Here is an 18173-nt window from a genome sequence, read left to right as displayed (position 1 = left end):
TCTCTCGAATCTTGTCTCCAAAACATCCAGCTTTGGCTGTCCCTCTAATGAGCTCATTTCTAATCCTATCCAACCTGGTCACTCCGAGCGAGAACCTCAACATCTTCATTTCTGCCACCTCCAGTTCAGATTCCTGTTGTTTCTTCAGTGCCACTGTCTCTCATCCGTACATCATGGCCGGCCTCACCACTGTTTTGTAAACTTTGCCCTTCATCCTAGCAGACACTCTTCTGTCACATAACACACCAGACACCTTTCGCCAGCTGTTCCAACCTGCTTGGACCCGTTTCTTCACTTCCTGACCACACTCTCCATTGCTCTGTATTGTTGACCCCAAGTATTTGAAGTCATCCACCCTCGCTATCTCTTCTCCCTGTAGCCTCACTCTTCCCCCTCTACTTTTCTCATTCACGCACATATATTCTGTTTTACTTCGGCTAATCTTCATTCCTCTCCTTTCCAGTGCATGTCTCCATCTTTCCAATTGTTCCTCTGCATGCTCCCTGCTTTCACTGCATATGACAATATCATCTACGAACATCATGGTCCAAGGGGATTCCAGTCTAACCTCATCTGTCAGCCTATCCATTACCACTGCAAACAGAAAGGGGCTCAGAGCTGATCCCTGATGCAGTCCCACCTCCACCTTAATTCCTCTGTCACACCTAAGGCACACCTCACCATTGTTCTGCTGCCATCATACATGTCCTGTACTATTTTAACATACTTCTCTGCCACACCAGACTTACGCATGCAGTACCACAGTTCCTCTCTTGGTACTCTGTCATAGGCTTTCTCTAGATCCACAAAGACACAATGTAGCTCCTTCTGACCTTCTCTGTACTTTTCAACGAGCATCCTCAAGGCAAATAATGCATCTGTGGTACTCTTTCTAGGCATGAAACCATACTGTTGCTGAGTCTAGCCTCCACTACTCTTTCCCATAACTTCGTTGTGTGGCTCATCAACATTATTCCTCTATAGTTCCCACAGCTCTGAACATCCCCTTTGTTCTTAAAAATGGGAACTAGAACACTTTTCCTCCATTCTTCAGGCATCTTTTCGCCCGCTAGTATTCTGTTGAATAAGTTGGTCAAAAACTCCACAGCCATCTCTCCAAATTGCTTCCATACCTCTACCGGTATGTCATCAGGACCAACTGCCTTCCCATTTTTCATCCTTTGTAATGCCTTTCTGACTTCCCCCTTAGTAATCATTTCCACTTCCTGGTCCTCCACTCTTGCCTCTTCAACTCTTCCTTCTCTCTCATTTTCTTCATTCATCAACTTCTCAAAGTATTCTTTCCATCTATTTAGCACACTACCGGCACCAGTCAACACATTTCCATCTCTATCCTTAATCACCCTAACTTTCTGCACATCCTTCCCATCTCTATCCCTCTGTCTTGCCAACCTGTAGAGATCCTTTTCTCCTTCTTTCGTGTCCAACCTGGTGTACATGTCTTCATATGCCTCTTGTTTAGCCTTTGCCACCTCTACCTTTGCCCAATGTCGCATCTCGATGTACTCCTTTCACCTCTCCTCAGTCCTCTCAGTATCTCATTTCTTCTTCGCTAATCTCTTTCCTTGTATGACTCCCTGTATTATGGGGTTCCACCACCAAGTCTCCTTCTCCCCTTTCCTACCAGATGACACACCAAGTACTCTCCTGCCTGTCTCTCTGATCACCTTGGCTGTCGTCGTCCAGTCTTCCGGGAGCTTCGGTTGTCCATCGAGAGCCTGTCTCACCTCTTTCCGGAAGGCCGCACAACATTCTTCCTTTCTCAGCTTCCACCACATGGTTCTCTGTTCTACCTTGGTCTTCTTAATCTTCCTACCCACCACCAGAATCATCCTGCATACTACCATCCTATGCTGTCGAGCTACACTCTCCCCTACCACGACTTTACAGTCAGTAACCTCCTTCAGATTACATCGTCTGCACAAAATATAATCTACCTGCGTGGTTCTACCGCCGCTCTTGTAGGTCACTATATGTTCCTCCCTCTTTTGGAAATAAGTGTTCACTACAGCCATCTCCATCCTTTTTGCAAAGTCCACCACCATCTGCCCTTCAAAGTTCCTTTCCTTGATGCCGTACTTACCCATCACTTCTTCATCGCCCCTGTTTCCTTTACCAATATGTCCATTACAATCTGCACCAATCACAACTCTCTCGCTGTCTGGGATGCTCAGAACTACTTCATCTAGTTCCTTCCAGAATTTCTCTTTCAACTCTAGGTCACATCCTACCTGTGGTGCATAGCCGCTAACCACATTATACATAACACCCTCAATTTCAAATTTTAGTCTCATCACTCGATCTGATACTCTTTTCACCTCCAAGACATTCTTAGCCAGCTCTTCCTTTAAAATAACCCCTACTCCATTTCTCTTCCCATCTACTCCGTTGTAGAATAATTTAAACCCTGCTCCCAAACTTCTAGCCTTACTACCTTTCCACCTGCTCTCTTGGATGCACAGAATATCAACCTTTCTCCTAATCATCATGTCAACCAACTCCTGAGCTTTTCCTGTCATAGTCCCAACATTCAAAGTCCCTACACTCAGTTGTAGGCTCTGTGCATTCCTCTTTTTCTTCTGACGCTGGATCCGGTTTCCTCCTCTTCTTTGTCTTCGACCCACAGTAGCTGAATTTCCACCGACGCCCTGCAGGTTAGCAGTGCCGGGGGCGGGCGTTGTTAACCCGGGCCACGACCGATCCGGTATGGGATTCTTTAGATGAACGCTCATATTTGTTTGGCACAGTTTTTACGCCGGATGCCCTTCCTGACGCAACCCTCTGCATTTATCCGGGCTTGGGACCGGCCTACAGATTGCACTGGTTTGTGCCCCCATAGGGCTGCATTAGAGAACTTGCAATATACCAGGGTGTTCAAATACTTATTTTCTTCACTGTAAAGGGCTGGCCACAAGAGTGATATAATCAATAGAATGTTTGAAAACGTTTAGGACCACACCACAAAGCACACACTTACTCTTGTGCCTCGTTGCAATGTGCGGTTGTCCTCAGAGAACATTATACATCTTTCCCAGGGCCTCGTCCCTTGAACATTCTAAACAGACGCCCGGGCCACTTCATCTTGGTCTTCTCAATACAGAGGAGCAGCAGCTTTCTCTCATTACTCTTTGTTGATCAGTTCATTATCATGGGTGACCTCTTTCTGAGTTAAGCATGCTTCCCACTAAAAGGTCTTCTGAACATACAAGAAAGATAAAAAGGTTATGAAAGTTTGAAACCCATATTAAAAAATGAAAAAATATCACACTTAAAATCTCAAAATGTCTGCTCTCTCTTACCTTGTCTCCAAAACATCCAACTTTGGCTGTCATTCTAAAGAGCTCAATTTTAATCTTAGGCAACCTGGTCACTCCTTGCGAGAACATCACCATCTTCATTTCTGCCACCTCAAGTTCTGCTTCCTGTTGTCTCTTTCGTGCCACCGTCTCTAATCCGTACATCATGGCCAGCCTAACCACTGTTTTATACACTTTGCCCTCCATCCGAGCAGAAACTCTTATGTGAAATAAGACACCAGACACCTTCCGCCAGCTGTTCCAACCTACTTGGACCAGTTTCTTCACTTTCTTATCACACTCACTATTGCTCTGAATTGTTGACCCCAAGTATATGAAGTTGTCCGCCCTCGCAATTTCTTATCCCTGGAGCCTCACGCTTCCCCCTCTACGTCTCATTTACGCACATATATTCTGTTTTACTTTGACTAGTCTTTATTCGTCTGAGAAACAATGCAAGGAATAATGAAAAAGATCCTCCATCTTTGTCATTGTTCCTCCACTTGATCCCTGCTTTCACAATGTCATCTGCGAACATCATGGTCCAATGGGATTCCAATCTAACCTCATCTGTCAGCCTATCCTTCTGTCACACCTACAGCACACCACACCACTGTTATGCTGCCCTCATACATGTCCTGTACTATTCTGACATATTTCTCCGCCACACCAGACTTACGCATGCAGTACCACAGTTCCTCTCTTGGTATTCTGTCATAGGGTTTCTCTAGATCCACAAAGACACGTTACTCCTGCTGACCTTCTCTGTACTTTTCCACCATCATCCTCACAGCAAATGGCCTGTACTATTCTGACATATTTCTCCGCTACACCAGACTTACGCATGCAGTACCACAGTTCCTCTCTTGGTATTCTGTCATAGGGTTTCTCTAGATCCACAAAGACACAATGTTACTCCTGCTGACCTTCTCTGTACTTTTCCACCATTATCCTCATGGCAAATAATGCATCTGTGGTACTTTTTCTGGGCATGAAACCATACTGTTGCTCGCAGATACTTACTTCTGTCCTGTGTCTAGTCTCCACTACTCTTTGCCATAACTTCATTATTTGGCTCATGAACTTTATTCCTCTACAGTTCAAACAGCTCTGCACATGGCCTTTGTTCTTAAAAATGAGAATTAGCCCATTTCTCCTCCATTCTTCAGGCATCTTCTTGCATGCCAGTATTCTCTTGAATAAGTTAGTCAAAAACTCCACATCCAGTTCTCCAAATTGGTTCTATACCTCCACAGGATTGTCATTAGGACCGACCGCCTTTCCATTTTTCATCCTCTTTAGTGCCTTTCTAACTCCTCCATGACTAATCATTGCCACTTCCTGGTCCTCCACACTTGCTACTACGTCTCCCCTTCTCATTTTTTTCATTCATCAACTTCTCAAAGTACTCTTTCCATCGATTTTGCGCACTACTGGAACCAGTCAACACATTTCCATTTCTATCCTGAATCACACTTACCTGCTGCTCATACAGTACTTCCCATTTAGCAAACCCGTAAAGATCCTTTTCTCCTTCTTTCGTGTCCAACCTTGTATATATGTCATCAAATGCCTTTTGTTTAGCCTTCGTCACCTTTACCATTGCCCTACATCGCATCTCAACGTATTCCTTTCGTCACTCCTCACTGTCCCACTTTTTCCCTCATCTCTTTCCTTGGATGACTTCCTGTATTTTGGGGTTTCACCACCAATTCTCCTTCTGCCCTTTCCTACCAGAAGACACACAAAGTACTCTTCTGCCTGTCTCTCTGATCACCTTGGCATTGGTTGTCAAGTCTTCCGGGAGCTCCTCCTGTCAATCGAGAGCCTGTCTCACCTCTTTCCGAAAGGCCACGCAACATTCTTCCTTTCTCAGCTTCCACCACAAGGTTCTCTGTTCTACCTTTGTTTTCTTAATCTTTCTTTACAGCATTCTATGCTGTTGAGCTACACTTTACGCTACCGCTACCTTACAATCAGTAACCTCCTTCAGATTACATCGTCTGCACAAAAGGTAATCCACCTCCATGTTTCCACCTCGGCTCTTGTAGGTCACTCTATGTTCCTGCCTCTTCTGGAAAAAAAAAAGTGTTCACTCCTGCCATTTGCATCCTTTTTGCAAAGTCCACCATCATCTGTCACTCAGAGTTCCTTTACTGGATGCCGTACTTAGCAATCACTTCTTCATCCCCCCTATTTCCTTCACCAACATGTCCATTACAGTCTACACCAATCACAATTCTCTCTGTCTGGGATACTCAGAACTATTTCATCTAGTTCCTTCCAGAATTTCAATTTCCACCATAGGTTACATCCTACCTGTGGGCCATAGCCGCAAATCACATGATACATAACACCATCAATTTCAAATTTCAGCCTCATCACTCGATCTAATACTCTTTTCACCTCCAAGACATTCTTAGCCAGCTCTTCCTTTAATATAACCTCCACTCCTTTCTCTTCCCATATACTCCATGGTAAAATAATTCAAACATGGCTCCTAAATTTTTGGCGTTACTACCTTTCCACCTGCTCTCTTGGATGCACAATATATCAGACTTTCCCTGAATCATCATGTCAAGCAACTACTGAGCTTTTCCTATCATTGTCCCAACATTCAAAGTCCCTTCATACAGCTGTAGGTTTTATGCATTCCTCCTCTTCTTCTTCTGCCAATGAATCCGCTTTCCTCCTCTTCTTTGTCTTCGACCCACAGTAGCTGAATTTCCACCGACGCCCTGCAGGTTAACTGTGCCGGGGGCGGGCGTTGTTAACCCAGGCCCGGACCGATCCGGTATGGTATTCTTTAGATGAACGCTCATATTTGTTTGGGACAGTTTTACGCTGGATGAACTTCCTGACGCAACCCTCTGCATTTATCCGGGCTTGGGACCGGCCTACAGATTGTACTGGATTGTGCCCCCATAGGGCTGCATTATGTACTCATTTGTATGTACTTGCTATATTTTAAGTTGTCCCTCAAGGTGAAATCCACCTCCCACAGCAATGTATACCATATATCCATACAGACAAAGAGAGATTCAGAAATAGTTTTCCTTAGAGTGCTGCACCACCAACTGGGGATGATGCCTTTCTTAAGACGAAACAGACTAGATAACAACTAGCTCAAGAGGTGCTATTAACATTTTTCTCTTTAGTGGGGAACGGTGACGCAGCTGTAGAGAGTTGGCCTCACAATTCTGAGGGCCAGGGTTTAAATCCCGTCCCCGCCTGTGTGGAATGCGCATGTTCTCCCCGTGCCTGCGTGGGTTTTCTCCAGGCACTCCAGTTTCCTTCCACAGCCCAAAAAACAGGTAACCAGTTCAGGGTTAGCCTGTCCCCTGCCTCCTGCCTGATGACAGCTGGGAAAGGCTCTAGCACTCCGGTGACCCGCATGAAGATAAGTGGCTCAGAAAATGGATGGGTGGATGTCTGTGGTAAGACTCAAACTACAATGAGGCAAAAAGAAATAAGAAAGAGGGGAACAGGGAGTGCGAATGAGCAAGTATGTGTGTGTGTGTGTGTGTGTGTAGGTGTGCAATACTGTACATGAGTAGGACAGAAACAGTGAGTTGTGTTGGATGTGGGAACATTCAGCCAAGAGACTACTGCACAATAAAGCAGGGGAAATGCACTCCCACTCTCTGACTCTTCCTGTTACGCAAGAGCCTCTGGGCCATTGTTTTAAACCAAGAGCTGCCATTCCATGATTCATGGTGTGGATAACAACTCTCCCAGCCACTCATCAGATGGCTAAAGACAATCTATGAACACTTTCGAGGACAAGGACTGGCATAAGACAATACCTGTTTAAGCAGCTGGAAAAGTCTGTGAATAAAAAGAAAAAAAATGTGAATATTGCACAATAAATCAGTCGCCCACTCATTAAAGCAGACGTAGTTCAACAAGGCCAACACAGGTTCTGGATAGTTTATATATACAGTGTTCCCCCGTTATATGCGGGGGTTCCATTCCCTACACACCCGCGAATCACGAAAATCGGCAAATAATGGATGCAGGATTAACATACCTTGATATGATATGTACCATATTTTTGAAGTGATAAAATGCTGTTAAAAATCTTAATTTTCTCCAAAATGGACAGTATCCCTTATGTGCACAATTGTTGTATGACTTGTCTAATGAAGTACACTTGAACACACTGGCAACACTGTTAGCATGTATCCTAGCACGTTTTAGTGTTTATGTGAGCAACAATATGATGGCACTCACAAGGCAGAGAGGAATAATTGTTTTTTTTTTTACATGTGTAAGCAGAACAAGCTACATTGCCCCATAAACTTCCTGTGTGCGGGTCCATTCATCACATTATACATAAATCCCTCCATTTCATGTTTCAGCCTCATTACCCTATTTTATACTCTTTTCACCTCCAAGACATTCTTAAGTAACTTCCTTTAAAATCAACCTGACTCCTTTTCTCTTTTCCATCTGCTCCCCTGGAAACGGAAGTGAAGTTTCTCATTACCATCTTGTAACCCAACTTTGGAGCTAAGTTTCCACATTCAGTTATAGTCTCTCTGCTTTCCTCTTCTCTTTCTGGCAAAGAACCCACTCTCCACTTCTCCTTCTATTTTGACTCACCACAGCTGAATCTCCACTGGCGCACTGTTGGTTAATGTCGCCAGTGGACCAGGCCACAACTGATCACTATGGAATTCTTTGAGAGAATTGTCATATCTGTTTGGCAACGTTTTAAGGCAGATTCTCTTCTTGACGCACCCCTCTGTGTTTATCCGGGTTTGGGACCAGTCTACAGTGTGCACTGGCTTGTGCCTCCCAAAGAGTTGCATTCAGATCAAAGATGAGTATCAGATAAAGGTTCTGAACTCCACCTTTTATTTCACAGTTTCATCTTTGTTCAAGAACTCAAGACAGAACATTGTATGCATGATTCATTTCTGTAATCTTGTTTAATTTAATTACAAATGTATACTACTCAGTGTGACATATGGGGCTTGTTCAGTTGAACACAAATCTTACATATGGATAGGTTTCCAATTATGCCATCTTGTGTGTCATCGAGGTCAGAGAAGACAGCTGATAGGTCCCTCCCCATACACATCCATCGTTTATCTCAGATGCTTATAATGGTCGCGGAACTGCTGCAGCCTAGCCCAGCTATCTTTGGGCAGGAGGAGAGGTACACTGAGCTGGTTGGACGCAACAACATAAACAACAATTCACGCTTACATTCACACCCACAATTTTGAGTTTCCAATTAATCTACCATGCATGTTTTGGGGGAAAGAGGAGTGCACGGAGAAAACCCACGTAGGTACAGGAAGAGCATGCAAACTCCACACAGACAGGGTGGGAATTTGAATCCATGCCACAGAATTGTGAGGTAGACGCTTTTCCCAGTAGTCAACGGTTCCGCTTATACTTTATACAAATACCTTTCTAGGTTTTCATGTCAGGGAGTGAACAAAACAAATGTATTGGAACATTTAAAACGACGAAATATGGAACGTTTGTTTAAATAGTTTGTTTTATTTGGCCAACTGTGGATATGGAGACGGAAAAAGCATAGGTTTACAGCTTCGAATGATCGGGTTATCTAACTGCTTTATTGGCAACCGCGGGATGCGCCTACCTTGGAGGTTCTGCACTCGCATGTCGCTTATTTGTCCAATGAACTCCTCCCGTTCGAACCAGTCGTCCCACTCGTATGCAGCCATCAGGATCACTGGAAAGTTCTGAAACCCAGAAAAGAACACACCGGGAGGTTGCCCCACTGAAGGCGAAGTTGTTTTCTGCAGCGGGCAGACAGACTGTCTATTGTCCAGTGATCCGACAGAGAGGCATTCAGTCAACGAAAGACTGAAATGGCGAAACTCAGTCAATAGACATGGTGCCAAAGATGGAAAAATGTGTTTTTCTTTCCTTCTGCTTCTTTACAGTGAACTCGTTTCAGGTCTGTGAGGAGAAGAATACAACCCGTGGGTACGAGAGCGTATGAAGAGGAAGTCCAAAGCACTTGGTTGGTACTTCCGAGAAGGGCGGGATTTCGCTCAAACCTGATCCCGCCTCCCAACCGAGACCGCCCCCCTCAAAACGCAAAATAAGCAAGCTGAAGCCTTCACAATGGAAATTATTAAAATTATTTTATTATTATTTATTTTCAAAGCCATCGAAACAATTTTATTGCATTTTGATAACATGTTAATTGCAAATTACTGCATCAACCGGACTGTTGGATGTGTCACCTAAAAACGGTAATAACCAGAAATGTCTTCTTCACAAATAATAAAGTGAAAACCTAAAATTGGGAAATGACCTGTAAGTACAAAAAAATGTTCCGTTCTACACACACACACACGCACACACACACACACCACACACACACACACACACACACAGACATGCACATACAGTGGCTGAAAAAAGTATATTTAACACATCACCATTTTTTTCATAAAATATATTTCCAAAGATGCAGTTGAGCAAACTGCCATTTATTTGATGCTTTATACAAAAGTCTTTATTTGCAATAAATCCCATGAATTGCTGTTGTGATTTTGGCCCATTCCTCCACAAAGCAGTCTTCAAACAATGACAATTCCATGGGCTTGCTTTATCTGGAGTTTCAGTTCTTTCCATAGATTTTCAATAGGATTCAAGTCAGGTGATTGGGCCATTCAAGCAGTTTTATTTTTTTTCTTTGAAACCAATTGAGAGTTTCCTCTGAAATATGTTTTGGATTATTTTCCCAATGAAATGTCCTCCTTAGTTTCATTTTCATCATCCTCGATAACAGCTGATTTTTGTCAATGTCTTGGTAGATTTCCCCATTCATTTTTCCTTTAGGAATGTGATATTTTCCAGTAGCATTTGCTGAAAACCAGCCTCACACCGTCATGTTCCACCCTCCTAACATCACTGATTGTATGGTGTTTTTTGGTGATGGTTACATCTAGTGAACAACTGAAGCCATGGAACCGCTCAGAACACAAGTGAAGCACTCGAACCATTTCCGATGATGGTAATAAAAGTTCAGAAAAGTATGATAATTCAAGTGTTTTGTTCTCTTGTACCAAATACTGATTACATTTTCATTACAATGAAATATGCAGATGCTCTCCTTGATACTAAAAAAACACACTTTCTAGATTAACCAAAGAATAAATGCAAAATACATCAAATGTTTCAGGGTGTGTTTTTGTTTTTTTAAAGCTTTGAGCTTTATTAAATTTAGAATTAGAGATCCTTCATATTTTACAAATTATCATTGCGTGTGAATTCAGAAATGTTCTTTTTCTTTCTCTCTCTCTGTATGCATGTGTGTGGTGTTTGAAGTAAAACCTTGAAAGATAATGGTTTGTCATTTGTCGACTTGAATGGTTGACTTGCCAAAATACTCATGCCTTCAAAAACTGTACCTCCTCAATGACACGTTATGCAGCAAGTATGGCGCCAAACCACTTCAATCTGTAAAATCTGTCATTAGCTCAGAATGCTTTGAAACCCAATGAACCAATGAAAAGCTTTGAAACATTTTGAAGGATGGAAGCACGGACCAAAACAGTGATGACATCTGAAGCTTCAAACATCATGTGATACTGGGGTTTTGAACCAATCTCCAATACAGAGTTTCAAATCACTCCGCTTCAGGAAAGGTGACACAAGCTCTAAAGCCTCTGTATCATTTGGCCATCACTCCTGTTTGTTTTGTTTCGAGTTTTAGGTTCTGTTGTTTCCTTGTTACTTTAGTGAGTTTGCATGTTTTTTCCATGTGCAATGTTTACCTTGAATCAATTTTTTTTAACCTCCTGCACTCCTTCCTTGCCTCCCTGATTCGCTGCACATGGGTCCTCCACATTTTGCCTTGTCTTCCTCACCTTCACAAACCCTAAAAGTGAAAGAATAGAATAGAATAGAATAGAATAGAAACACAATTCCAATGAAGTTGGGATGTTGTTTAAAACAAATAAAAACCGAATCCAATGATTTGTAATTCATGTTCTACATATTTCCATCCATTCCTTCCATTTTCTTCGCTGCTTATCCTCACAAGGGTCATGGAAGTGCTGGAGCCTATCCCAGCTGTCAACAGGCAGGAGGCAGGGTACACCCTGAACTGGTTGCCAGCCAATCGCAGGGAACATGGAAACTGACAACAGTTGCACTCACAATCACACTTCGGGTCAATTTAGAGTGTCCAATTAATGTTGCATGTTTTTGGGATGTGGGAGGAAACTGGAGTGCCCGGAGAAAACCCATGCAGGCATGGAGAGAACATGCAAACAGAAGGAGGGACGAGATAGAACCTGTTTTTTATTTTTACAAAAAATACCATACAAAAACATTAACTTGTAACTCAAGTTAACGAAATATTTGAAACAATCCCCATTTTATGAAAATTACAAGCAACTTTTCAACTTCCTCCAAGATCTGTGGCCTCTAGCTGCTCAACACGGTTGCTCCTTTAGCAACATCACCTACTTTAAGGGCGGCCTTGTGTTTCAGAATGGTGCTTATCATCGATTTCACCACGGCATACTCTTTCAATAGCTCAGAAACACGCACACCAGATTCGTATTTGGCGATCAATTCTTTCTTAAAGTCGACAGTTTTACTCACAACTTTCCCTTCTTCAGCACCAGCACCCTTACTACTTCGACCTGCAATCTTAGGAGCCATGATTGGGGGTTAATAGTGCTCAATAGGAAGAAAAAACAGTCACTACTGGGGACATGTCTGTGTACAGAGGATGTTTGACACAGAATAACATGGGTGGGGTCTGCTGGTCAGGCCGCGCGCGTTATGTTATTTACGGTAGTATTTTCCGAGTATTCACTGTAATAGAATTTAAAGTTGCGAGCATTTAGGCCTCCCTCCTTTTTGCTTTTCTGAGGAATGGATAGACATTCCATTTTACTTATTTTTTTAAGATAAATATATTACAGCTGAATTAAAAGTGCTAAACCATTTAACTGTGGTCTTAAAAGAAATAATTGTAAATATTTAATTGATTTAAAGGAAGATTTAAATTCTTATTGTTACTAACATAGGCAAGTTATTCCAGTGTCTTGAATAAGCAAATATTTTTTTTTCCAGAAATGGTGCATGACATAGATTGGTTACCTCGGTGAGTTTTGCCGAGATAATCATGCCAAAATATTTATTTTCCTTTATTATCTCAGCCTCCCTGGTAAGGTCTATTCAGGGCTGCTGGGGAGGAGGGTCCGTTGGTAAACCGAATCTTGGATTTAGGTGGAGCAATGTGGTTTTTGTCCTGGTTGTGGAACAGCTATACACCCTCGGCAGGATCCTTGAGGGTGCATAGGAGTTTGCCCAACCAGTCTACATGTGTTTTGTGGACTTGGAGAAGGTGTTCGACCGTGTCCCTTGGGGAGTCTTGTGTGGGGTTCTTCGGGAGTATGGGGTACTGAACCCCCTGATACAGGTTATTCAGTTCCTGTACAACCAGTGTCAGACTTTGGTCCACATTCCCGGCAATAATTCGGATTCGTTTCCGGTGAAAGCTGGACTCCGCCAAGGCTGGCCTTTTTTCATCAAGCCATGATCTCCAACTCTCACTGGAACGGGTCGCAGTCGAGGGTGAAGTGGCTGGGATGAGAATCAGCACCTCCAAATCTGAGTCCTCTGTCGGAAAAGGGTGGCATGCCCTCTCCGGGTCGGGAATGAGATCCTACCCCAAGTGGAGGAGTTCATGTATCTTGGAGTCTTGTTCACGAGTTGGGGAAGAATACAGCGGGAGATCGACAGACAGGTAAGTCCAGCGCCTGCAGCGATGCGGATTTTGTATCGGTCTGTTGTGGTGAAGAGGTAGCTCAGTCGAAAGGTGAATCTCTCAATTTACCATGATCTACGTTCCTTCCCTCACCGATGGGCACGAGCTGTTGTCGTGACTGAAAGAACAAGATCCCTGATACAAGTGGCCAAAATGAGTTTCCTCCGCAGGGTGTCTGGGCTCTCCCTGAGAGATAGGGTGAGAAGCTCGGTCATCTGGGAGGGCCTCAGCGTTGAGCCGCTGCTCCTCCGCGTTGAGATGAGCCAGATGAGGTGGCTGGGGCATCTAATCTGGAATACTCCCAGACGCCTCCCTGGTGAGGTGTTCCGGGCATGTCCCACCGGAAAGAGCCCGGGGACAACCCAGGACATGCTGGAGAGACTATGTCTCTCGGCTGGCCTGGGAATGCCCCGGGATCCCTCCGGAAGAGCTGGAAGAAGTGGCCGGGAAAAGCGAAGTCCGGGTATCCCTGCTGAAGCTTCTTCCCCCCGACCTAATGAGAAGAACTGTTAGAAAATGGACGGATGGATGAAGGATAGGGTAATCTGTGATTTAATCTGCAGGAGTCCATGAATTTGGCGCTATTGGGCATACTGTTGACATTATTTGGTTGATTGTAAATTTGTGAGAATGGTTCAATGAGCTCACCACCTGTGAGAGGGGACATAAGGGTTGGGTGCAATTTGAGTTGGGCTGTAGCTGAAGGTGGGGACCTTGGTTATCCGAGCCCTGGCTACAGAAACTAGCTCTGGGTATCTGGAATGAATGAATGAATGAAGAAAGAAAGAAAGAAGAAAGAAAGAAAGAAAGAAAGAACGAAAGAAAAGAAAGAAAGAAAGAAGAAAGAAAGAAAGAAAGAAGAAGAAAGAAAGAAAGAAAGAAAGAAAAAAGAAAGAAAGAAAGAAAGAAAGAAAGAAAGATAGATAGATAGATAGATAGATATAGATAGATAGATAGATAGATAGATAGATAGATAGATAGATAGATAGATAGATAGATAGATAGATAGATAGATAGATAGATAGATAGATAACGCTGCTAACCACCTATAGCTGATGGCTCATGTTTTGCTGAGGTTATAATATAGGTCAGTGGATTACTGTTACAACGCTAAAGTGATTGCCACAAAGATAGTCGCAGAACTTTTTTGTACTGATGACTTGAGTGCCAGGAACTCCAGCTTGTGTACCGGATAGCGGCTTTAGCTTCTTGACAGACCTCTACTCGCCTACCCTATGACCCTCAGATGGTCTTCTTGCTCCTGGTACAAAACAGCACCGAGCCTAGTGGCCCTTTCTGATTAATTATATTGTGTTCTTTTAATAAAATGGTCTGATAGGCACTGATTTCTGCAGTAGTGGGCTTTGTATGGATGACAATGTCATAGTCAGACTCATTACTAATCACAACTGGCAGTTTCTGAGGACGCAGCTGTGGGAAGTCAACAAGACCAGTTTTAACTAGACCACCTGGCAAAGGAAAGGGAACGATGATGGGTACTGAATGACGATGGCTTTCTCATCCTGAGAGCCCTTCACAACTGCAACTCCTTTCACCACTACTGTTTCACAGGCTGGAATGACTTGAGGCATTTTCTGTGCATTTTCACTATCCCTTGGAAATTACGTGCTTGTTTTCATAATAACTCAATCACTTTGAAAACTACTTTGTAGCCGTGTGGAAGAGGCTGGCGGTTAATCAAGTCAGTCTCTGAATAGAAGTCATACAGTACATCAAGTGTGTTTGTGCTGATGACCGTGAAAGACTGTGAAGTGTCAGTGACAACTAAGGCAAGTGTGTTCACATCTATGGGAGTTCCTATTAAGTCTTTTGGAAGTTATGGTCATTTCTACATTGCCATAGTACGGCACGAGCTGACCATTTTCACCTTTACTTCCAAAAGGTCATGAAGTGGCTTAATTGTCTGCTCTGAGAAGTGTTGCTTGGAAAACGACTCAGGCACAGTTGTAACCTGTGAGCCTGAATGAAGAAGGCAGTTGACCTCTTCATCTCTCACAATCACTTGAGTTATACTCTTGATGCCATTCAGCCATTTGGGGGATTGAAACGGTTGACCTCGCTTTGAATGTTGCCGATTGGAACATGTTTTGAATTTAGTATTCTGTGCTAGTGTATCAACTTGGTTCGTTGTAGCGGGAGTTGTGTCTTTGCTGTTTACCTGAGGGACACTGTTGACTTGCCTCAGCCCCTGTTCGTCCCACAACAGGGACTGTCAGTCGTTTACAGGTAGGTTTGACCCGTTTTGTTCTTCCCACTGATGCTGTTTTTCTTCTAACTGCTTCTTCTTTTCTGACACTCGGCAGGGATTGGGATGTGTCCTTCCTCACCACAGTTGAAACAGTAACAGGGCCCGGTTTTGTAGGTCTGATTCTTTTTGGTTTGTCTTTGCATGCTTTGCTCCTTATTACTCATCATTCTTGTCTTCTTCTGTGATATGAATGTAGTCAGTTGACTTTGCAAGCTTGGCACCTGCTTTCTCAGGTCCTCTATGGCACTGACACTGCTCTCATTATTCTCTTCTGGCTCACAAACATATGCGCCATGAAACTGGATTTGAGCTCTTTGTAATGTGATGCCAATGCTTTTTTTCTTGTGACAAGACTTTGCTTGCTGTCAATCTTCCTCAGAGCAAATCATTAGCAAGAGGTCTGAGAACTTGGGTGGACTGGTTTTCTTCTGTTCCAGTTGCAAGGCGTTTAGCGAGGCATTTTCCCAGCAACCCCTGCAGAACTGTTGCAGGAGGTGCATGTCTACCTCTCCATGTGTCACTCCACCTATTTTCGTAGCTCGGTTTAAGGCAAACTGCAGCCGATGAAAGCAAGTGGATGGTTTTTTACCGGGGTCTTGGAGAGTGTTCAAGAATTAAGCAAAAAGCTCCTCTCCACCTTTCACTGTACCAACGGCTGAGTCTAAGAGCTCTAAGTAGGCCGCAGGCGGTGACTCAGGCCGTAGGCCTTGAACTATATCAGCTATATCTGCTGGTAGGAGAAAGCCTACAAGAATATTTCTCAATAGTTGCAGAGGAGACAATTTAAGGATAATTTTGAAGCAACAAATACAGCTTCATGGTTAGGTGTGGGAGTCTTGCCGGAGACTTGGGCTTGCATGTATGGCACAGTGTATTGCCTCCGTACAATATGCTGAACCGCAACGTTCTGGATGTCTGGACGGTTCGAATCACTTAAAGGCTATGTAAAGTCTTCAATGCCACTTTTGCCGATATTTTACAGTTTTTTATGCTGAATTAGAATCTGAAATCCGTGATGAAGGAACATTTTTATTTTTTGATTATCGGCAAAAAATGATAACACATTGTTGGATTTGCCAGAAATACAGGAGCACACAGTTTAAAAACCCAAGAAGGGACGTGACGTCAGAAGTAGAGATAACTATGGTTCCTGTTCGACTCTAATGTAAAAATGATGATGGATTTCCCGGTAATTCGAGCGATGAACATGATTCTTAAGGGTCCCATGAAGACAGTGAAGAATACGAACTTTATAAAGCCATTTAAAGGTTATCAATTTGAGCCAGTTAGACAGCACACACGTTCAAATGCAGATGAAATAGCTGCCGATGAAGGTGCCGAGCTACCAGTCAGACTCAGTGAGGAGCACAGGCCTCGTGTTGGCAACACTGACTGGTAAGAATTTGTGATGTTGTTGTTGTTTTATTTAACCATAAACTGATAAATAGAAATGGCTTCGCTATCCCGAATGAATATATGAAGTTTTGTCTTGTTTTAAAAATGTGAAAACGCAGTGTATTGAGTCTAAGTAGGTATATATTCACAAATAAGGATTTTAATGAAAGAAATCTGTTTAAAACGTCATGTTAATTTGAGAAGCAATAGCTGGTCATAACTTCCTTCACCATAAATATAATTTCATGTGGTTAACTGATGCCATAACCGGACAGTAGCCAAACCTTTCCATCCCCATTTTAATCATAATTTTCCAAGATGTCATGAGCAAAACCGCTAAACTTTAGACTTCTTCTTTTCCTTTTGGCTTGTCCCGTTAGTGGTTGCCACAGCGTGTCATCTTTTTCCATCTAAACACCCATTGTCCTCATGCCCTCCCTCACAACATCCATCAACCTTTTCTTTGGTCTTCCTCTCGCTCTTTTGCCTGGCAGCTCCATTCTCAGCACCCTTCTACCAATATACTCACTCTCTCGCCTCTGGACATGTCCAAACCATCGAAGACTGTTCTCTCTAACCTTGTCTCCAAAACATCCAACTTTGGCTGTGTGCATGTAAATGCTGCATACCCATGGAAACAACAGAAGAAAGTTGTTGTTGCCATGAGAGTCAACATATACACCAGAAAATAGCAGATTATCCAGACCATCCGCTGCAATGCACCCAGGATTTATTGCCAGGTGTCTGAATTCATGACTACTTGAGGTTGCTGATCTCCAATTCAGGCAACAGTATCGGCAATGACTGGATTTTCCACAACACGAGTCAGAGCTATTTTAAAAATGATTAAAATGAATATTTCTCCAAATCAGCCTGTTTTTTTTTCATTTACATTCAGATTTTTCAAAATAAAGGATTGTTTACATCATCCATGTTCTTGCTAAAAGCAGCATTTGTCCAATCAATGCTTGTTCAAACAAAGTCCCATCCTGGAAAATTGTCATATGAGTATATTTTCTTATTTTCAGGTTTATACTGCGTCTAGACAGCTTGTGAGCTGGTGTTGGGGAATTGTAGGTAGAAAAAAAATGTGTCCAACTTCCATCCTGCTGTGTGTCTAAGTTTTGTGGCAGATGCCCAAGAGTACACAGGATTTAAATGGTCTACATCCTGAATTTTTTGTTTTGTCTTTGTGTAAATGTGGATGTATATATTTTTTTATGAAGTAAACATACACCACAAAACTAAAATCATCGCATTTTTATTTAACTGTATGCTTACATTGTATATAAATATGTTTCTCTCATAGCATTTTTGCTGAATGCTTTTTTGGTCTTTCAAGATGAACATCTTGAGGTCACCTGAGGTTGCTCCGCTGTCTGAAAGATATGTGTTCCTTTCTCATGAACTGGCA

At 42.9% G+C, this 18173-nt stretch overlaps 1 protein-coding gene across 9 annotated transcripts in view; it reads right to left on the bottom strand.

Annotated features, from left to right (window-relative positions):
* LOC133513829 (calmin-like) overlaps window positions 1-9349 on the bottom strand; it is a 107189-nt gene extending 97840 nt beyond the window's left edge. For 5 of the 9 annotated variants that reach the window (XM_061844948.1, XM_061844951.1, XM_061844949.1 and 2 more), the window contains exon 1: window positions 8935-9347. In XM_061844948.1, coding sequence (XP_061700932.1) covers window positions 8935-9019 — 85 coding nt within the window. In that variant the 5' untranslated portion in view covers window positions 9020-9347. Of the gene's footprint in view, window positions 1-8934 lie in introns of all 9 variants that reach the window. The other 4 variants (XM_061844959.1, XM_061844952.1, XM_061844950.1 and 1 more) reach the window with 3 other exon arrangements.
* Window positions 9350-18173: the final 8824 nt, after the last annotated feature.

Source organism: Syngnathoides biaculeatus, chromosome 15 (genome assembly GCF_019802595.1).
Source record: "Syngnathoides biaculeatus isolate LvHL_M chromosome 15, ASM1980259v1, whole genome shotgun sequence".
Lineage (NCBI taxonomy): Eukaryota > Metazoa > Chordata > Actinopteri > Syngnathiformes > Syngnathidae > Syngnathoides > Syngnathoides biaculeatus.
The sequence above is the reverse complement of the archived record's forward strand: the minus strand, read 5'-3'. Positions and strand labels throughout refer to the sequence as shown.